General features: G+C 30.8%; 1 protein-coding gene across 3 annotated transcripts in view; it reads right to left on the bottom strand.

Moving 5' to 3' along the window:
- Positions 1-6,475: 6,475 nt before the first annotated feature.
- The window catches only part of LOC134725553 (RING finger protein unkempt homolog), a 30,248-nt gene continuing 12,586 nt past the window's right edge, over positions 6,476-24,137 (bottom strand). For 2 of the 3 annotated variants that reach the window (XM_063589467.1, XM_063589469.1), the window contains 10 exons: positions 22,780-22,949; positions 22,331-22,408; positions 21,804-22,022; positions 16,168-16,378; positions 15,681-15,797; positions 14,986-15,131; positions 13,988-14,212; positions 13,241-13,336; positions 12,267-12,425; positions 6,476-11,673 (listed from right to left, as the gene is read on the bottom strand). In XM_063589467.1, coding sequence (XP_063445537.1) covers positions 11,494-11,673; positions 12,267-12,425; positions 13,241-13,336; positions 13,988-14,212; positions 14,986-15,131; positions 15,681-15,797; positions 16,168-16,378; positions 21,804-22,022; positions 22,331-22,408; positions 22,780-22,949 — 1,601 coding nt within the window. In that variant the 3' untranslated portion in view covers positions 6,476-11,493. The remainder of the gene's footprint in view (positions 11,674-12,266; positions 12,426-13,240; positions 13,337-13,987; positions 14,213-14,985; positions 15,132-15,680; positions 15,798-16,167; positions 16,379-21,803; positions 22,023-22,330; positions 22,409-22,779; positions 22,950-24,137) is intronic. The other variant, XM_063589468.1, reaches the window with a different exon arrangement.

The following is a 24,137-nucleotide window of genomic DNA, read 5'->3' on the forward strand; positions in this document are numbered from 1 at the left end:
TATTGCACAATACTTAATATAATAATTTTAGATCCTGATTTGGACCAACTTGAAAACTGAAATGAGAAAATTACCCCCCTCACCCATTTTTTTTCACATCCCCCTTTCTCTTTTTCCAAAACTGATCTCAACTCAAATTTCTAATGGAGTTTGCAACAATAACTACTCATTTCAATACATCATAAAATATTAAAATGTAAAAATGTGCTTGTTATCACTGAATGGTAAAGATTGTTTTAATTTATCAGTTGGTAGTAAAAGTGAATATACATTGTATATTGTATAAAACAATGATTTAAGTTGATTCAACTACTATTCTGGACAAAGAAAGATAACTCCAATTGAAAATTTCTTCCTATTGCACAATATTGTGCAATTAGATATTTCTTGCTATTGTGCAATACTGTGCAATTGAAAATATTTGCAATTGCAAAATACTGTGCAATTGAAGATTTCTTGCTATTGCACACTACTGTGCAATTGAAAATTTCTTGCTATTGCACTATACTGTGTAATTGAAGATTTCTTGCTATTGCTGAATACTGTGCAATTGAAAATTTCTTGCTATTGCACAATACTTAATGTAATAATTTTTGGATCATGATTTGAACCAACTTGAAAACTGGGCCCATAATCAAAAATCTAATTACATGTTTAGATTCAGCATATCAAGCCCAAGAATTCAATTTTTGTTAAAATCAAAATAAGTTTAATTTTGGACCCTTTGGACCTTAATGTAGACCAATTTGAAAATGGGACCAAAAATTAAGAATCTACATACACAGTTAGATTCAGCATATCAAAGAACCCCAATTATACAATTTTTGATGAAATCATATAAAGTTAATTTTTGGACCCTTTGGGCCCTTTATTTTTAAACTGTTTCTATTTACTTATACTCAAGTGGTTGTGCGAAAACCAAGAATAATGCTTATTTCGGTCCTTTTTTGGCCCCTAATTCCTAAACTGTTGGAACCTCAACTCCCAAAATCAATCCCAACCTTCCTTTTGTGGTCATAAACCTTGTGTCAAAATTTTATAGATTACTAATTACTGAAACTAAAGTTATAGTGCGAAAACCAAGAAAATGCTTATTTTGGCCCTTTTTGGTCCCTTATTCCTAAAATGTTGGGACCAAAACTCCCAAAATCAATCCCAACCTTCCTTTTGTGGTCATTAACCTTGTGTTAAAATGTCATAGATTCTTATTGACTTTTACTAAAGTTAGAGTGCGAAAACTAACAGTATTCGGACGACGACAACAACAATGATGACGACAACGACGACATACAACACCAACGTAAAACCAATATTGGACTACATTTTTTTTAATTTTTGCGGTCGTATAAAAACTAAGAATCTGAATACTGAATATGGATTTGGCATATTAAAGAACCCCAATAATTTTTTTTTTGATGAAATCATTGAAAGTTTAATTTTGGACCCTTTTGGCCCCTAATTTTTTAGGATCAAAACTCCCAAAATCAATCCCAACCTTCCCTTTGTGGTCATAAACCTTGTGTCAAAATTTCATATATTTATATTAGCTTAAACTAAAGTAATTGTGCAAAAACCAAGAAAAATGCTTATTTTGAACCTGTTTTTGGCCTCTTATTCCTAAACTGTTGGAAGTACAACTACCAAAATCAGCAAAATTTCCTTAAAATTACCAATTCATGATTCATCTGAAAACATCAGGGCAGATAGATCTTGACCTGATAAACAATCTTACCCCCACGTAAGATTTTCTCTAAATGCTTTGGTTTTTGAGTTAGAAACCAAAAACTGCATTTTACCCCTATGTTCTATTTTTAGCCATGGCTGCCATCTTGATTGGTTGGCCAGGTCACCAGACACATTTTTAAAACCAGATAACCCAATGATGATTGTGGCCAAGTTTGGTTAAACTTAACTTGGCCCAGTAGTTTCAGATAAGATTTTTGTAAAAGTAATATACGAACGACGGATACCAAGTTATGAGAAAAGGGCCAGGTGAGCTAAAACGATCAATGATCCAATCAATTAATTATCTTTCAATAGCTGTAAAATGTCACTGGAATTATGGGAAACCAGATGCTCCGCAGGGCGCAGCTTTATACGACTGCAGAGGTTGAACCCTGAACGGTTGGTGCAAGTATGGACACAACATTCAAGCTGGATTCAGCTCTTAATTTGGATTGTGATTGAATAGTTGACACAGCATAGGTTTCTGACACAGAATGAATGTGGTCTAATGAACTTAAAATTTTTGTTTTGCCTTTGTGCAATTCACTATGCTGTTGAATATAAATTTTTATTTATGAAATTTCAAATGAGAAAAATTGAATCCCCCCCCCCCCCAATTTTTTTTTTTCACATCCCCCTATCCTTTATTCCAAAACTAATCACAATTCCAATTTCTAATGGAGTTTGCAACAATAATTACTCATTTAAATACATCATAAAATATTAAAATGTAAAAATGTGCTTGTTATCACTGAATGGTAAAGATTGTCTTAATTTATCAGTTGGTAGTAAAAGTGAATATACATTGTATATTGTATAAAACAACGATTTTAGTTGATTCAACTACCTATTCTGAACAAAAGAAAGATAACTCCAATTGAAATTCTTGCTTTTGCGCAATACTGTGCAATTGAAAATACTTGCTATTGAACAATACTGTGCAATTGAAGATTTCTTGCTATTGCGCAATACTGTGCAATTGGAAATTTCTTGTTATTGCTGAGTACTGTGCAATTGAAAATTTCTTGCTATTGCACAATACTTAATATAATAATTTTAGATCCTGATTTGGACCAACTTTAAAACTGGGCCCATAATCAAAATTCTAAGTACATGTTTGGATTCAGCATATCAAAGAACCCCAAGAGTTCAATTTTTGTTAAAATCAAACTAAGTTTAATTTTTGACCCTTTGGACTTTAATGTAGACCAATTTGAAAACAGGACCAAAAATCAAGAATCTACATACACAGTTAGATTTGGCATATCAAAGAACCCCATTTATTCAATTTTTGATAAAATCAAACAAAGTTTGATTTTGGACCCTTATTTGGACCAACTTGAAAACTGGGCTAATAATCAAAAATCTAAGTTCATTTTTAGATTCAGCATATCAAAGAACCCCAATGATTTAATTTTTGTCAAAATCAAACTAAGTTTAATTTTGGACCCTTTGGACCTTAATATAGACCAATTTGAAAACAAGACCAAAAATGAAGAATCTACATACACAGTTAGATTTGGCATATCAAAGAACCCCAATTATTCAATTTTTGATGAAATCAAACAAAGTTTAATTTTGGACCCTTTGGGCCCCTTACTCCTAAACTGTTGGGACCAAAACTCCCAAAATCAATACCAACCTTCCTTTTATGGTCATAAACCTTGTGTTTAAATTTCATAGATTTCTATTTACTTATACTAAAGTTATGGTACAAAAACAAAACAAAATGCTTATTTGGCCCCTAATTCCTTAACTATAAGGACCAACACTCCCAAAATCAATATCAATCTTCCTTTTGTGGTCATACACCTCCTGATTAAATTTCATAGATTTCCATTCACTAATACTAAAGTTATGGTGCAAAAAAGTTGATTCAACTACTATTCTATACAAAGAAAGATAACTCCAATTGATTTCTATTTACTCAAAAACCAAGAAAAATGCTTATTTGGACCCTTTTTTGGCCCCTAATTTCTCAACTGTTAGAACCAAAACTCCCAAAATCAATCCCAACCTTCCTTTTGTGGTTATTAACCTTGTGTCAAAATTTCATTGATTTCTATTTACTTAAACTAAAGTTACTGTGTGAAAAAAAAGAATATGCTTATTTTGGCCCTTTTTGACCCCCAATTCCTAAAATGTTGGGATAAAAACTCCCAAAATCAATCCCAACCTTCCTTTCGTGGTCATAAACCTTATGTGAAAATTTCATAGATTTCTATTCCCTTTTACTAAAGTTAGAGTGCGAAAACTAAAAGTATTCGGACGACGACGACGCCAACATGATAGCAATATACAACGAAAATTTTTCAAATTTTGCGGTCGTATAAAAACAAATATTGGTGAATGTAATTGTTGAAATTTTCAGCCTGTGCATCAGACATGTTGACATTCCCTGTAAAATATTTACTCTATAACTTTACTTCTTTAACTGGTTTGTAACAATTAGTACGGGTGATCTGCTAGTGAAATATTGGGAGAAAAAAATCTGAGGACATGATTGTCCAAGCTGAAGTTTTCAAATTAAAAAGTAAATGACTGACTGTCCAATTTTGTACTCTTTCTCCTTGTTGTGGTTCTAAGCATTGTGTGAGAGTTTTATAATATTTTGATGAGACAAACTTAAGTTAGGAGTGAGGAAAGGTAAATAAGACAGACACATCTTCGTATCATAGATGCATCGTAACCAGTACTATATCTTAATAAGGAAAACATGATGGTTCAAATTATAATCATAAATACTAGTTTAGATTTTGGAGAACTTTTGGAAAAAGCTCAGCTGGGGAAAACATTAATGGCAGAAATATTCTGTGTAATTCCACCTTACGTATTAATGCTGTATTTTGATTGGATGAGAGACATGGTATTTTTTACAAATTTCTATGTATTGAGATTTTCTTTTCTCTACCGGGGTATTTGTCATTAGGGAATTCCATGTGCCGGGGAATTTGCTAGCAAATACCATGGCAGATGGGGAATACCCTAGCAAATACCATGGCAGACGGGGAATACCATGTCTAAAACTAACTCAATGAATTATTTCTATTCTAATATGACAAATTCATGGTCATTTTAAATATACGGTTCCAGATGAAATATTAATGATAAAAAGCATCATTATTGAATGACGTAAAAATTCCGCGAACCTGTGCTTTAAATGACGTCATAAATAAAATTCAACGGAAATGAATTATCAACTGGTCACATAAAACTGGAATCAACTTGTATTATGCCTCACTGAAACTGATGAACTAAGTGTAGTAGTCAGCCGAGAATCAGCAAATTATCACAAAAAGGTCAGCTAGTGACTGTACATAAAAAAATATGATTAGAAATGTTTATACGGTCAATGCAATTTGACAGTGCAAATAGCACAGCGGCAGTGTTTACAAAAATTATACATTCAAGTAGAACTTAAATAATATACCTGATTATAATAAACTTACTGGGGTGGAACATTCGGTGGAATTGAACAATTATATCATGCTTACAAGGGGTATTTGCCAAAAATACCGGTTTCGAGGTAATCAAATTTCCCTCGCCTATCGGCTCAGGAAATTTGAACCTCTCAACCAGTATTTTTGGCAAATACCCCTTGTAAGCATGATATATTTGTATATAATTGAAGCTACAGATCTGTAATAACTAATAACCAGGTGACGCTTTTGACCAATATATATAACAATATCTATTTCTAAGAGTGCTGGAATATGTTGAATTTTAAAGTGGGATTGTACGAGGAGTCTCTAGTAGAACCTAATGTTAAAATAAATAGGGAATGTGTACGTGGGACACAGATGTTGTCCCCTTTTGCATACAATGATATTGTGGACTGTTATGCATGGTTTTATGGGAGACTGGGTGTTAAAGGACATAACTCAAGAATGATTAAAGTGAGCATATCCAAATTCAAATTTGATCCAAGATTAGTGATATAAGCATTGTGTATAAGTTTTCTACCAATTAGTTGGTGCAAACTTAAGAGAATGGAAACGAAAAAATTCAGCAATTTTTCCATTTGTAAAGGGGCATAACTCTAGAACGGTAAAAGTGACACCATTCAAACTTGATCTGTGTTTTGTGGTATCAACATTGTGGATAATTTTCATATTATTTTTTAAATTATAAACTATAGTTGGAAAACTTAAACCAATTTCAGGACTTACAGGAATACATAAAGACAGACAAGGGTAAAACCAGGGTTCTCGCAAAGAATTTTTGAAGGCAAGTCCAGGGACTTATCATTCTTAACCATGATGAGTCCAACAGCCATAAGAAAATAATTTATTGCAATATAATGTAATATCGTAGTCTCCATATTCTAATAGAGCAATGAAATGACATCAAATTCAGATAATTTTTAAACTTTTTCTATTAAATGTTAATATTTGTGTTTAACTGTGTTTTAAAAGTTTATATACAATATTTCACTCTTGATGCCTCTGTGGACTCATCAGTTTTGAAAATGGTGAGTCCAGACATATTTTGATGAGTCCAGGACTCAGGGACTCGCCTTAGTGAGAACCCTGAAAACTAAATGCCCCTTCGACTACTGCAGGGGCATAAGAAAATATAAATTTATAAGGAGGTATCTCTATCTATATCAATAGACCCCAATTACATTTTTTTTTAAGTGAAAACAGAATCTACATAATGTTATTGTGCAACTTGTATTAGGAAAACAAGTCAACTGCTCTCTGCATCTTGACTTCTGAAGGTTTTGGAAAAAGATAACAAACACAGGATACAAAATGATACTCGCAAGTGAGTATGTAATTTTTAATTTAAGATAATGTACATCACTTCAAAAATTTAGTTTGATCTACAATTACAATAATGTAGATGTGTTTATAAAACAGTGTATTTTTCAAAATCTACAGTGAAATCTTTTCACCAAACATCTAAATATAATAAATCATACACAAGTTTTGGATCATCTATAACACTTCATGTTTGCCTACTACATTTCTCAGTATGAAGACCATGAGGTGATTAGGTCTGGATTTGGACATGAAAAGTTTTACATCTATTGAAAACTTGAAAAGTTATCATCTTGAAGAGGTCAAATCAATGAAAAGGTGCCTTTATAAATCCTGTCGAAATATCACTTTCTGCATTTTCAACCCTTTTACCAAATTTGCCTGTTATGAAATCAGTTGTTTATCATAAAATGTCTTGTTTAAACAAGTTTAACAGTATCAATCTCAAGACAAAAAGTGAGCATGTTTTATGTTCATTACATATAAAATTGATATTAAAACTGCTATGGTTTGCTGCGTTTAGTTACCACAATTTAGTGAAGTCAGAGATTTCAACTCAATTGTTTTAAGAATGGTTGTTTGTTTCATAAATATCCTTATACAAGTATATCAATAAAGGTAATACATTTCATGTCCAGTTTAATTGTATATTCAGCACTTATGACTTGCAACATAAAAAATATAGCACTTAGAATGGATTAAACATAACCATTAGTTAATCCTATAAAATTCTGTACATTCCCAAATCTCTCAGACGTGTGGGTTAGTTACCAAGAATTGCCAGCAATTCTTTATATTAACCCAACTAGAGCACTCTCTCTCACTCTCCCTTAGTAAAATCATCATCAAAAATATTTCACAAAATAAATCCCAAGTACTATATTGCTTCGAGATCTAAACTTGGCATTTGAAATAACCAGAAAACAAACAAAATACTACAAGCCAGACAGTCTGTTATAGTGAAAGTAATAGCTACTAAAAAATGAACATGGAATTCTTATTACCAACAATGACAAAAGATTTAAGGGTGCTGAAATTCTGATAATACAAATACTAGTAACATTTGATTGATAATCATAATCAAAATAATTAAATAATTGACTTCAAAACATATTTTTTTCGTTTTAATCAACATATTAGAAAGTTTTTTCAAAAACAAAAGCAAAAAAATAAATAAATCCCTTTTTGGTGCTTAAACCAAACGCCAATAAAATGAAGGTGAGAATGAATGTTATGGTATCAGATGGCTATTCACAAAGATTATATATTAACTCTGTTGCATACACTAATATGGTGATATACAATGAATGTTAGAAATTATCATTTAAATTGAAATCGTGTCATACAAATCCATAAGTTTGTGACAGTCAACCCAGCACTTGTTTGATAACTAATTTGTTTATCTAAACAATTTTATAGCATTGAACTAAATATAATTTATGTGAAACTATATTTTGACTTCAAAAAGAGAAATACCAGTGTTTTTTTAACTTGTAAATCATTTGTTTATTGTTGAAGCATTTTCAATTACAGTAGTTATTTATATAGAAGAATTCTTGTTAATAGTGCTAAGCTCTTAACTGGTTTTGAATGTCTTGCTTGACTGATGACAGAAGTAAACAGTAAAACACAATGTTCAAGGTCAATCAATGACACGGCAATACATTTTGTACTTTCTATGGTACATAACACAATTACAACTCATATTATTCTTACATTGGGGTTGTATAAAATCAAATGAAACAACCCAAGACTGCAGCCAAAGCATGGTGGCTTGGACACCAACAAATCTATGGTAACACAGATATACTTGAAACAATAATTTAGAAAAGAACTATTTTTAAATAATATTTTGTCTTTACAATTTTTCTGAGATTTTATTTAGGAATTCAAATCTTTGATAATGCTTCATATTTGATTGTCTTCATAACATGCTGCTGACTGCAAAAAGGGAAAACTGATGAAAATTATCACAAATTCAATTGCAATTTTCTTTCTTACTAAAATCACAAAAAAACAAACAAAATCATAAATATTCACAACACTAAAAATGGTCTAACTCTCTATACAAAGTATGAGTACATTCTCCTGAAAAATATCTAATTGTAACAAGGTACAGGATATTTTGTATAGTTTTATATTTAAAACATGAGTCTTTGCCTCCCTTCAAAATCTTTCCGCCACAATTGTCATCTTTAATACATGACGATTACTTTTTACTTCACCAAGGTTATAACTCTGTTTGTAACAAATCTTCCCTTAGATTAGTTATAAATATTAACTATAAATGTAGATTAGTCAAACCCAATGATATTATTATTTTCTGTCAATTTAATTATATAGAAACACATTAAATGAACAAAATTAAAAGGAATCCCATTTGAATTAATCCTAACTGCATGGAAACGATATGGAACAAAGCATTTGATAATATATGTTGATAGAGACAATCAAACTAAGCCCGTGAAACTAGTATAAGAAAGTCCATATATAGTTAGCCTGATTTTTTTACATGTGAATATGATATGAAAAATTTACAATATAAGGGAATTGCACTTCTAAAAACAACTTTGAAAACGGTCTTGAATATACATAGAATGCAGTAATCATAGCAGTTGTACTATGGACTTTTTATAAAACAATACAGACTTTGAAACTTGAAAAATTATCACAAAATATTTATTGATGCTAAATTGTACAACAGTAAAATATTAAATGTCGTTCACACATAACTTTCGAATCGAATGCAAATTGAATTCGCTAATCACGTTCACACACTATCCTTTTTTAATTCAAATTGATTCGAATTGGCTAATTTGAATTAACTAATTTGCAATAGAAATGCATTTTTGTAAATCCGAATTAAAAGTTAATGTTGTTATGACAGTAAAGCGAATTTGATGCAAATTCCAATTCGAATTAGAATTGACGTTAGGACGTTAAACCTTTCCAATGCGAATTAAACTAATTCGAATTAGTTAATGTGAATCTAATTCGACTTACGTTCGAACTCAGCATTAGTTAGTGACAAGTGTTAGATAAAAAAAACTCTTAAAAATGAAAGATTATGTTTTCTAGCATTATTTCAAACTGAATTTCAAATTGTGAAATTTGTAATTAATTACTTACAATGAAACAAAACAATATAATCAACTTGGGGTCTTTTAAAACTGACTACACACTATGAGTTATGCTCATTGTTGAAGGCCCTATAAATGTTAGCTTTTATGTCATTTGGGGCAGAGTTGTCTCATTTGTAATCAAACCACAAATTCTTACATTTATATTAAGAAATCTAGATTATAAATCTCAACAGATTTTTTATCATAGGAGGTACCAATATTTTCTGTCCTTACAATTATGCAATTCTGACCTTTATCTTTAAACTTTTTTACATAGAAAACAAACTCTCATAGTATCAAACAAATCGTCTTTAAATTTTTTTTAAGGCATAAGTAGTTTTCTACTTGAAAGTCAAAATAAAGTTCAAATAATTTAAACTATTATTAGGACTATGGGTTCTTGTTAATGTCTGTACACCTAAATCAAATTAATGTTAGAACATTGGCCAATTTTCTATTGTTGAGGCCAAGACTAACCGATCCTAATGTTTTGGAAATAAACTGCAAATTACCCAACTGCTTAACAAAATATATAACATGTGCCTTTTACATAATTATCAATTCCCTGAATTTAACAATTTGATTTTCAAGAAGGCACTCTTGTGGTAATAATTTAATATGGTTCTCAGTCACTGAATACCATTATGCGACTGAAGAGAAGGCTGATCCTCAACATCATTCCAATATTTCAATACGTTAAAGCTAACAAAGGAGAAGTTACAAAAGTGTCAATCTGAAATATACTGTAATATAATAAAAATGAGGAAAACGTGACTTCCATCTGTAATATTTTTAAAATCAAATTAAATAAAGCATCACAATGAATAATGTTGATCAATTTACAGAAAATGAAATGGAAAAAAATGTTAATTACATAAAAGAAGAATTGGTGTGGAATGCAAGTACTTTATCGAAAAAAATTGTGAGAGGACAAAAACTAGTTTACTATAATATACAATACACGCTCCTTAATGCTTTCAAAGGTGATATAAACAAAAGTATTAAATGTAACTATGTTAAAAAATAACTAAACAGTTTCTAACTGAACTAACTTGAATACAAACTTTGAAACTTAACAAAAAAATATATTTTATTTAAATCATAAAACAATAATTTTCAATATTTAGCACTAAATCGTTTTCATTTGATTAAATTTGTCAAGAAATGTAAATGGCACACACTGTGAAAACTACAAACGGATTGCAAGAGTTCTTACTTATATTAACTGTACAAATATATCAAATGAATTAACTAGACGTCCCTGTATATATCCATGACAGAAAATACACTACAAAGGTCATGGTCTATGTAGTTACTTTGGACGTCCCTGTATATATCCATGACAGAAAATACACCACAAAGTTAATGGTCCATGTAGTTACTTTGGACATCCCTGTATATATCCATGACGGAAAATACACTACAAAAGTCATGGCCAATGTAGTTACTCTTAAATATATTCTGCTGTATAATTATAATTTGTTTTAAATAATTATAATTTCTTTTTTTGGACATATTACAGGTAGTCACAGTTGTATTGATATTTCGTAAAATAAGTTTTTCATTATAATTTAAATACTTTGTTTAAGAACAATTCTTAGAAAGTAATCTACTAGAGAGAAATACACATGTAGCTTGGTAATTATCTCCCCTTATTTTCTGATAAATTTTTATCAACTAATAAATAATCTTGACAGTTAACTAAATAAGACTCTTAACAACCTTAAACACTGTGTAATCAATAATAATTGAATGCAATTTTGACATTTCTATACAAAATACCACTTTTACATTAACTTGTAATAATCACAATTGGCTCAAATTGCAAAATATAAAGTTTTTAAATATCTAACATGAATTTGAAGATCCTAGACACACCTATATTACAACCGGTATCCGCCAACACTTAAAGATCTTGAAATCTGTGTGTGACATATAGGACAGTTCATTGCTTTGGACGAACATGTATCACATAACACACGATGACTACACGGCAGAGGGGAACTACTTTTCATCTTGTCCTGACATAAAGCACACCGGACACTCTGCTGATAAAGGATCATCTGAAATCATAAATACATACATTCAAACTGAGAAACTGCTGTTGATTTAAGCAATGAATTCATATTTAATAATTTTTTGCACTGTAAACCAATTAAAACCCTTTCTAGTCAATTTGGTGACTTTATTTATTCATAATGAATTACATTTGTGTTATAAAATCTACTCGTGGTAGTCATGAAAACAAATTACTTACTACATTAGTTGGCTTTTAAAAATCATTTCATTTATTTTTCATCAACGTTGTTGTCGCGTTCCATGGAAGTTCTGATGATTAAGATTTGTGAATGAAAGATATTAAAAATTTTAGTACCCACTTTGGCAGCTTTAAATCCTTTTACTGGAATTCCATATAGCATATGATGTTGAATTTAGCACTAAGTTTTATTTATAGTTTTACCAGCAAACTATGTATGAAGACAGTATAATAAGAATTCATTCAACTACATATTAAATGAAATGAGTCCTTTAAAATTTGGTCAACTGGGGTAAATGTCAATAAAACAATTGATTCTTATTAAGACCTTTTGACATACTTATTGCAACAAAGAAAATGTACAAAAATGCCTGAATTTGAAAGTTTTCTATACATTACCTTTTCCATTCTTTCCAAATCCATTTTTAGCTGCTGTTGTACTTGTCTCATCTGTGTCAGAGATAAAGAATCCAGCTCATTTATTCGTGTTAAACACCTGATACTGTTACTGCTCACAATCTCCAGCTGTTGTTGAATAAGTTTACATCTTTGTATTGCCTGGAAATATAAATACTTAAAGATTACAAACCAAAAATATACCTATTCATAAATTTAGTTGTTAATTTTCAAGTTAAATTTTGTAATTTTGTCAAATTAAGCCTAAAACCTTCATCATACATAATTTGACTCCATTTTGATCCATATGTATGCAACTTTTGATGAGGCTGGAGTTTAAGATATTTTTAGCATGTGCTCAGTATGTTAAGATATTGAAAAGAATTTGATCTAAAGAGGCAAAACAATTATTGTTGGCATCAATGACAAATTAAGCTTGCAAAATATATCATTCTAAAACAGGTAAAACAATGATTTACACAACACTTTATCCTTGGTATATATAGCAGTCTAATACCAATGAACCTTCAATGGAAGCATTTGTCAAATCAAATATGCAAAGAGAATTGTGTAATGTTGAATAATACACTCTCAAACAAGAATGTGTCCACAGTACACGGATGCCCCACTCACACTATCATTTTCTATGTTTACTAGACCGTGAAATTGGAATAAATTCTCTAATTTGGCATTAAAATAAGAATGATCTTATCAAAGGGAACATGTATACTTAGTTTCAAGTTGATTGGACTTCAACTTCATCAAAAACTACCTTGACCAAAAACTTTAGCCTGAAGTGTAACAGACGGAAGAACAGACGGACGGACGAATGAACGGACGCACAGACCAGAAAACATAATGCCCCTCTACTATCGTAGGTGGGGCATAAAAATAATGTGTCTAGTCTACATGCAAGCCTTGTCAAATTTCAATAGTACAGATCAATATAAAAGCTTTTGAGTTAAAATATAAATTACCTCATCTCTCTGTTTTATTGCATGATTTTTTTCCTCATCAGAATTCCTCGTCTTTCTCATCGATTCTTCTGCTTCTTTCTTCCAAGCTTCACATGCCTAAAATCAAATAATGAAATATTTACAAGTTGTATATAAAAGCATTCCATTTAAATTCAAATTATTTAGTATATTGGTTGTGCAATCATATGTTCTTTAAGAATGTGTCCCTAGTAAACAGACATCCATACTGTCATTTTCTATGTTCAGTGGACCGTAAAAATGGTTTAAAAACTCTTAATTTGGCATTAAAATTAGAAAGATCATATCAAAAGGAACATGTGTACCAAGTTTTTCAAGTTGATTGGACTTCAACTTCATCAGAAACTACCTCAACCAAAAAGATTAACCTGAAGCAGGACAGACGAATAAACGGACGCACAGACTGGAAAACATAATGCCCATAAATGGAGCATAAAAAATGTAGCCAGTGTCAATGTTTATCTCAGCTATATTTTTTTTTTCTATTTGTAACTTCTCTTCTTTTCTATGTTAATAGTCCTCAAATATACACACAAATAGCAATTGAAGTGCGTTTTTTTAAAAGATGAGTCCAAACACCAGCTTTTTGGTTGAGGCCATACAGTTACACTAAATGTTCATGTTTAGTTGCAGTATTGGTTGTTGGCTGTTTAGGTGACAATTCACCCATATCTTTTTGAGTCTAAATGTATATATTTGTTGCAAATTAATAGATTGTATCAAACTTACACATTTTGCTTGTAAATAAGCATGTTCCCAGTGATCAACTTTAGCTTTATGTGTTACAGACTCTTCTCTTAGCTTGTGTAATTCAGCAGCAGGGGTACTATTTGATAAACTAGAAGAATAAAGAGGGGAGTGAGGTCCAAGCGGTCCACTTCTCGGAGACATTGAATTCACATCTGAATGTAACGTAGAATATTTACTGTTGTTATAATTTAATAAAGAGGATATCTGAAAAAGAAAGTATAAATTATTAATCCTCAATCATCCAGTCAAAGCATACTCAATATTGTGAGCTAGCCAATCTGACTTGAACATCCATTTGTGTATATTGTAACATTTAAAAAATATTTTTTTTATAAATGTTTTGTTCAAAGCAATTAATTCTGTATTCAGGCTTGTATAGTTCGCACTGGTACATACTCTGCACCCCTTTCTCCCCATGAAATTTCAGGTAAAAAAAATTTTTTTAACTGTTAGAAAAGGTCAAATGAAACTTCGGTTATTTCAAATGGTGTGCAGTGATTTGCGGGATTTTCTTGGAAAAACCTGTTTTCCATCATCAAAGCTTTTCTTTCAAGTACAGAAAGGTATAAACAATGTACATGTCATTGGATAAGATTTCAATTGAAATCAACCAGCAGATGAGTTAACTTTTATGGTTTTTTGTCAATCATACACAATCTTCTCATTTTTAAATTGTAAATGTCAAATGTAAAAAAAAATTATTTTGTCAAATGTTCAGACATGTCTTCCAGAATATTTTCATAATTCTTTTACATTGCATATATATACATTAACTGAAATTTGTTCAATATAAGTAGTAACAATATCTTCAAGTATATTTTTGTTATTAAAATGTATCATTTGATTTGATTTTGCTGTTATAATGCACTTGTAAGCACCACATTTAGGTCTTTTTGTGGCGGAGTTGTTGACTGGCTAGTGATTACACTCGGCCATAAAATTTTAGAAATTTGGATACAAATGCTTTAAATACATACATGATCATCATTCTTTTGATTTGTCAACAGCTGATGAGAAAAGCTGCCAAAAGGAGAGGGTGGAGACTGTGAAAGACTTCCTACACTACCCCGTGGTAGGCCTCCAGGTATACCTATGGGTAAAGATGAGTTACCACAACCATAACCTATAACAATAATAATTGTCATCATTTTTTATTTCATTTGTTTATGTTATCTGATAATAAATTGACATGAAATAAATAATTGCATAAAAAATTTGTGGTTTTATTTTATCTTGGGGACAAACAATTTCACAGTTGAAAAATTTAATACCGGATCTTACTCATATAATTGTTAAAGATTTACATTACACTGGAAGGATGACCGGTTTTAATTTTTTAGTGACTAAAAATACTTAACATCAACAAAAGCACAATAAACTCTGCAATTCCCTTATATTCTTTTAAGTCTTTGTGATGCTGTTAGACAAATTTGGACCTTGACTGTAACATGAATAAATTCATCAATATTTGATCAAGCATTGAAGGAAATAAATGAATTCACAAACAGTACATATTTTAATGCCAGTTAATAGATACAATAGTAAAGTACATATGTATAAATATCTTGGTATGTTAAATGTGTCCTTAGTAGCTGTAGTATATAACAGATAAGATTTTTTTACCCTGTTTTTATTAACATATTTGAACATTTGTGCATCAAATCAATTTTACCTGAGGAGATACCAGCACTAATAGAACTGCTTAATGAATTTGTATCATCACGATCTAATTCTTTATCTAAACTGTTCAAATCAATATCATCTAAACATAAATCTTCTAATGCATGGCCTGAAAAATAAACAAAATCATGTTCCACATTGTAATATAGTTTAATGGGTTCACATACTGAAATGTCTCATACCTTCACTGATAACCAGTATTTTGTGTTGAAAGTCATTCAGATTGAGGTCATACTATCTTAAATTTATCAATGATCCACGAAAATAAAGTCAAGGTCAGATATTCCTCACTGACATTTACATCTTACAATCAAATTAAACCCCTAAATAATCTTCCATTCTGTCAATTTAAATATCTTGCATTAAAAGCAATATGCATATAAATAAATTATTTTTGTCGATCCTCCATTATTGAGCTTGATTGTTCTGTCCAAACCTGATATAATATAATTTTTACAGTTAAAATATATGATATGTACCTATAACTGATCCTACAGTATCCCCTGGTGGGTAGAAGGCTGGTGCTAGCGGAGACATATTTGACATCCCTGTAACACTTGCATATGAAGATGTATTAACTGCACAATTGACGGCACTAACTAAAATTAAATTCTGTTTCCGTTTTGCCTTTTCTACAGTGTCTATTGTATGGTCACCATCTATAGCTGCTAATTGTTGTTTTAATCTAAACTGCAACAGAAAGAAATTAGAAACATTATTCAGTAATACATTTGTACATACTAACTAAGGCATGAATTTGCTATATTCTTTCTTTCTAGTCTAGTCAAAATAAAGTTTAACGTCAAACTTATTGCAACAAAAGAATTTTTTGGTGAATTTGAATTATAATATATGTCTTAATAACATATAAAAAATCGACAAAAATTGATCGGCTAGTTATTTCTTAAATTCGATTTCAAATTTTCTAATAACTTTCGTGTAAATAACGTTACGTTCGGGCTACCGTAGAGTGAAAGAGTTCACAAAAGGGAAATAACCGCAATGTAGCAGACGAATTTGTTGTTTTGGTATTGACGATTTTGCCAGTATTGGTAAGTATTTTAATGAAATAAAAGACCCTGAGTGGTATTGTAAGTATATTTATAGTGTGTAATCCATATACAAACATTCAGTAATTACAATTGTTTGGTTTGTACAATCTTTCAATCAATAGTGTACACCTTGGCTCTTGCGACGTCTTCTTATGCATTTATATTGAATTTAAGCTCAGAAACTATCATAAGTCGTTTGGTTATTAATAAAACCAATTACCCTTTACTATAATTTATCCAAAACATCGAAAAAATTGCATTTGGTGACCACTGCTAGCCTACGCTATTTCGGATGAAAAAAAAGTATGGAAAGCCGTTAGCGTTATTAGATATTTGCAATTATCGAAAGAACATTGAAATTTTAACGTTTTAAGGGCAATTCTGTCCTTTGCAAGTTAAAAATTTTCCATCACTATTTTATTTCGTTTAATACCAATTGATATTTGCACTTTTTATACATTTTAAAGTGAAAATTGCCGTTTTATTATTTATATTCATGTATGTCATATATGCGTTTATGTACATTTTTGTTTAAATATTGGCGGCTCTAAACGATATTATTTATTAATTTGCGTTTTCATCTAATGTGTATAAATACACACAATTTACGAGGCAAAATAATAATTCATTATTTGTTTTATATTTTCAAAATCCTGTAAATAAAACCAAAAGTTTAATGCGTGACTCAAATTTACATACATGCATATATATTCAATAAAAAAAACAACTAAAAGGTTGATTTTTAACATTTATTATTATTATTTCAGATGGCACAATGGACAACTGTATCTTTTGAGACAAGCTTCTGGAAAACGGCGAACAAACAGTTAAACTGGGAAAGAAAGGGTGTGATAACATCAACAAATCAGCTCCGACAGACAACAAGAAATATTAACTGTTCCAGGTCTTAGAGTTCACCATGATTGCAGACGTGATATCATTAACCTTAAATCGACGAGATGGAAAACAAGCCTGGATGTAGACACAGAAATTAGTACTCCCGAAATAGGGTTAAGATCCAGCAAACCACTTTTTAAATTCAAAGAAAACTGCTTGTTCTGCGGCCAAACAGCAAAGAACTACAAAAGAAAAAGAGGATATGCGTTGTTTGTGTCAGAACTTTAGAATTTCAGTCTTCAGTTGAGAGTTCATGCAGAGAGAGAAATGACAAATGGGGAGAAGAAGTATCAAGCAGAATACAAATGGCTCATTCTGATTTGCATGCTGCAGATGCGGTGTGTCATGCACAATGCAACTCAAACTTTAGAACTAGCAAGCAAATGCCACAAACTATTGCTAAAACACCAGAAGACAATTTGAAAAAGAGAAAATTATCTTACGCAGGTAGACCAAAAAATGACATAGCAGATAACGGATTATAGGCAATTATGTTGAGAATAGAAAAGAATCAAAAGCAGATATCAATCGCCGAATTAGTACGGGATATGGAAAAAGTTATGTGGTTTAGACAATACTTATTCACTGTCCACATGAAGAAGAAAATCCAGGATTATTTTGGTAAATCTATAATGTTTACAGAAGAAGAAGGAAAACCAATTTCAAGTGTCCTGACGTTTCGTGACAATATTTCGCCAATATTGCATAACTTTTATAACCGTATAGGAAAAGAAAATAAGTAAGAAGAAAAAAATCTATTATATCAACTGCAGCACAGCTTATAAAAGAAGACATCAAGCTAGTAACATCGAAAGACATGTTCTATCCGTCTACAGAAGAAATGGAGTCCGAAATGCTGACTATGTCCCTCATTCAATACGAATATTTTTGAACTCATTATTTAGCGAAGCAGATTGTGTCACTAAAATTTTAGCTATTGGACATGCAATTATACAGGCAACAAGACCGCGGAGTGTTATAGCACCATTGCAGATTGGGTTAGGAATTCAAATGCACCACCACTTTAGTTCTCCGTTTCTTATTGACACACTATTCAATCTTGGGTTCTGCTCATCCTACAGTGAGGTACAAAAATTTGAGATGAATCCAGCTGCGTCAAGAAGCACAGAGATTGCAAATGAAAACCAATCAGTTGTACAGTACATTGCAGATAATGTTGACCACAATATTAGATCTTTAGATGGTTTCGGAACTTTTCATGGGATGGGTATCATAGCAGCCTCAACTCCTGGCATCAAAACAGCAAGATCGGTTCCTCGCACAAACCCAAGTAAAAGAAATAACTGCATTAGCTAAAATAAACATCAAATTCTATAAAGAACAATCCAATTCGTTTCAAAAATTGAAATATGAAGTATTCGAGAAAAGAGAGATAGAAAATAAGTCATGGAAGCTCGACTTACTATCAAAAATTTGCTGGCCCATAAAGTTCAGTGCAAGTTGGTCGGCTATAATGCATAAAACTAGTGGATCTTATCCTGGGCAGTCAAATATAACATTTCTTCCTATGATCGATCTTAATCCTAGTGACGAGTCATGCATCTAAACAACACTCCATTTTGTCTGTAAAGAGGCTAAGAAGAACAAATGCACTCCTATATTAACTTTTGATCAGCCATTGTACTGGAAGGCAATGATGATAGTTCAAAACGAACCTACTACCAGCTCACTTAAATCTCTTGTACTGAAACTTGGAGGATTCCATGCAGAGATGAGTTTTGTCGGGAGCATCGGATACCTTATGTCTGGATCAGGATTGATGAATATCTTCGAAACTGTATATGCATCCACAGCGGTATCACATATGTTAAGTGGAAAGGCAATTGCTAGGGCTGTAAGGGGTCACTTCCTATTAAACACTGCTCTCACTGCATTAATACTCTCAGATATTTATGGGATTCCAGATTCCAGGTCAGAGCTGTATGAATTCAAGGCATGGTGACATTGATGTAGAAGCTGACAAACTTTTCTCAGACTCAAGTTAAAAACTGATATTATTATAAATTGTTGTCAGTTACATATTTTGTACGTCAAGGAGGCAACTACTTAAAATGTCCTTTTATTTTATCAATTTGAAGATATACTACTGTTTTAAATAAGCTCCATATCGTTCTTTTCAATCACAAATATTCAATCACTTTTTTCAACAACAAAAATCTATAGCGCGTTTTATTAAAGTACATTTTACGCATATAAACGTTTAAGATAAAAAGTTACTTTTTAACCCCAAATTTGTTTACTAAACAGTTAAGATGATCATAGTATTGTGAGGTAACATACTGTCTAAAAAATGTTTAAAAATCAACTTGTTTCTGCTTTGACCATCAGTGATGATTAATTTCCAGTTTAGCGATTTTTTTCACAAAAATACAGTTTTTAACTTAAAAATTTCCATTTTTTAATAGATTTTTTTTTAAATATTGTCTCTTATATAAGAAATCCGTATAGCTGTTCTCGTACATTTAAGTCATGTCTTATATTTTTGTCAGTATAATAAAATATATGAAATTTCCAGTTTTCAGCGATTTTTGTGCAAAAACACATATTTTGACCCCAAAATCAGCGAAAATTAGCCGATCGATTTCTGTCGATTTTTTATATGATCAATAGGATATACCAATAGATCGAATTTTACCAAGAAACCTTTTGTTGCAATTAGTTTGAGGTTGGGCATTTTTTTAAGCTAGATTGACTGGACTATTCCTCAATCACAATAATGTTGGATTAATTAGAAAACTTTATTAAATCTTTAGCCCTTTTAAGCAGACTTCCCAGCAATTCAATTTCAATATTTTCAAATGGTCTTGGTGTTTAATTCTCAATATTTTAAAATTTGACTTGGTGTAATTTTCTTCTTTAGGCCACAGTTTCTTTATTTGTTGGTTTATGGATCCACCGACCCGATTTTGCCGATTTTCATAATAAAAATAAAATTGACTTTTCATGTTTTTTTATTCCCGCCGACCCTTATCAATGCATTATCCCTGAAAAATAATTAAAATTTTCTTTTTTTATAAAATGAAATGCATTAATCATTAAAAAAGTTGATAACACTTTCTGTTGTGAAAAATAAAACTTCCAATATACGTTTCTAAAAATAGACAAATCAATTATAACTGACCTTGCAATGTCTTTTGCGCAAATAATTTTGTGGAACGAACCTGTGTTTAAAACCAATTCGTTATAAGTTTGTTTCTCTTATTTGTCATTAGTCCATAAGATGCATCATCATAGAGAAATAGACTTGTCCAAATGTGGACAGGTGGAAATATCAATTAAAGTACTGAATATTAACAAATCATTTGAAATTTTCTTGTTACATGGATAATAAAAAATATCGATCATTGGGATAAAAGCCGGATTGCATGACAACTGATTAACCTGATATTGTAGTTTTTCCAGTGGACGAATCTATTACGGTTTTCGACACGTGTGTTGAAACTTATTTTTGTACAAGGTTTTTACATTGTTTTTCTTTATCAGTTTTTGTGATTGAAGATCATTATTTATCAAGTTTTCTGGAATTGATTGAGAGCTACACGAATCTGTTTTTCTTGTTTGTAAAATGACGATTTAATTTCGTCTTTGTCCGTGCACCCCCCTTCTTACAGGAAGTTATTGAACGATATCATGCGATGTTCATGATCACTGATCAAAAATATTTCATCGAACTAAATGTTATGAAATAATGACAAAACAGCATATAAGACAAACATTTTGTTAGTAAGGTGAAATATATATTTATTTTGCATATTTTTCTGTTTTGAAAGATATATTTTTTTTTCATTTTTTTTTCGACCGACCGACTGGACTTTTTTTGGGGAAAAATCCGTAAACCTACAAATTAAAAAAACCATGGCCTTAATAAGGCATAAAACTTTGCTCAGTGCTCTGAGCACAAAAATCATGCTTGAAACATGAAATCCAGCAATTTGATAGGTTGATTTTCAAGTCTGAGTACAAAAATCATGCTCGAAAGTTTTATGACCGTGAGGTGTGAAGAAATATTGTAATGCATGACTCTCTCAGGTAAAATATTATAATCCAATATCTTCTTTCATATTCAGATTGATAATTTAATATAGAACATAGGTTAATTTCTTGTCACCATGTGACTCTTAGATTTGATAGTATTTACTGCTAACCTGTGAATCTTCTCTTTCTGAACCAGGTGCTCTTGGATAAAAGCCTAATCCTAGTCCAGAATCTGATGTTATGCTGCTTGATGTACTACTAGATCTACCTTTACCTATAGGTTCAGGTAACGGACTACTTGTATGGCTAGGTATACTGCTTGATATACTACTGTTATTCTGTAAATCAAAGGAGTAACTTCGATAAGTTCCTAAAATGGCCATTTCTGGCTAAAATTTGAAATAAGGATTAATTTATCAAAACAAAATCCAACAAATAATCAAGCTACATTAATATAAATTGACAATACAAACAGTTTTTGAGAAAATGTATGAATTCTACTTAAAACAGGTATTTTCTTGATGATTCCAAAAAATTAGTTAGCAGTATACTAATTAATGTCTTTCTTACTTTCCTGGTTTGATTAAGAGAATCTCAAAGCCATTAACTTTGCGAAATGTATTTGAATGATGAACAACAATCCATTTTATGACACATTTTTAATCATCAACATTTAAATTGATAGATTTTTACTTACACAATTATATGGTACACTATTAGCTCTTTCCTTTCCAATAGGATCTGGAAATTTCCACTGGCTTGAACCATTGAGATCCTATAAATAATTAAATATTTTTCAGTGTATATTATGTATAGCATCTGTTCAATTTAATTCAATGTTAAATATTATTCAATTTCAATTTGTGTTTACTTCAAAGTTCTTTTTTGTTATTTCTTTTTGCTGAGCAGATCAACAATGATTCTTGAAGAGAATTGTGAACTTCAGTCTTCAGTCCAGTGTGAAGTCCACACACTGACTGGACCGAAAGTCTGCTCAGACATGAAAGACCTTTGGAATAACTGACAGTTACACAATTTTTAGTCGAAATTTTACCATATGCTTTAGAGAATATATATACATCAGAAATATGAATATAAATGATATGAATAAAAGTTTAATCCACAATAAACACTAAGTCTACTTACCACTTTTTGATTAATTTGATTTCCCTCAGAGATAACACCATTACTACTTGTTGTTACTATGGTAATTGGGTTAATATTACTAATGGTAGGGGGAGGTAACACTGTCGAGACAAACTCAGCTAATGAATTCTCATTACTTGAACCTACATCTCTAGCAGTTGTTATTTCATCTGAAAATATTTTGAAAATAATTTACTTAATCCAAGCAAAAGGTTAACTTGTAAAAGGAAAAAATGTTAATTCCGTAATACAACTTAAATATATTATATTCATATGCATTAAAACTAAAGTAAGGAAATTAATTTAACTATGAGCTATTTCTCTGCTGTATTTCAGTAAACTGGAAATCAATAAGGGACTTAAAATTTGCATGAAATGAGCAGAAACTGATTTTGTTTTGCCATTATCCAAATTAAAAACTCAAAACAGTGTGTGAGGAATGAAAGTGGAATGGACTTAAGGTTGGTCAAGGTAAATGGCCCCTATTACCTTTGGGGGATGGGCATAAACAAATCTTTATATGCCCCAAAATAAATGTAAATTAGTATTTGAGCATCAGTTGAAGAGTAGATTTGATTTTATCTCAATGTCAGATACATACTCTGAGTGATGGAAATGAACATATACAAATCAAAAGTTTTATATATATGAAATAAATACAATGAAATGTTTTTGACAAAATATTTTTTCAAGTTTTATAACTTAATTTCTCCTTCTGACAATAAATCATCACTATGTGTATCGAAATTAAAGCAAACAACCCCCTCATAAACTAATGCCCTTATTCACCTTAATTGTTTACATTGTTTTCAGTATGTTACATAATGTTAATTTACAATTTAAATGCATTGCTTGGCAATTATTTGATTAACTGGCTTTAGTGAGAACTTTATTGCATGCATGTAAACATGTGTTCAGGTAAACAAATTTCCTTGTGTTTTATCATAGTATTATTTAATCCATTCTATGCATGCACAATTCATTTCTGAATTTTCTCAGGGTCATAACTTAGGTAGTCACAAAGGGGACCACTTTTCAATTGTTTTTTTTCATATATTGTTAGACCTTCTGAGAGGAACATTTATGTTTTTGACAGCCTGGATGATAACGCAAAATAATATTTTTTAACTTGCATAGTTTTTGATAATTGTTAATAGATAGAGGGTACTTCATATTTCCAGCATGTAATTTTAAACAAGTGGTTGATTGAATGACCCAGTAGATACAAGTTTCATTTATTTCCCATTTACACTTATTTATAATCAATATAAATCAATAGTAAATAAAAGATCGTATGTAATTGTATTAACATTACAATACATGTACTTGAAAGGTTATAATAACCTTTATAAATCTAC

The sequence above is a fragment of the Mytilus trossulus genome, chromosome 7, assembly GCF_036588685.1.
Source record: "Mytilus trossulus isolate FHL-02 chromosome 7, PNRI_Mtr1.1.1.hap1, whole genome shotgun sequence".
Taxonomy (NCBI): Eukaryota; Metazoa; Mollusca; class Bivalvia; order Mytilida; family Mytilidae; genus Mytilus; species Mytilus trossulus.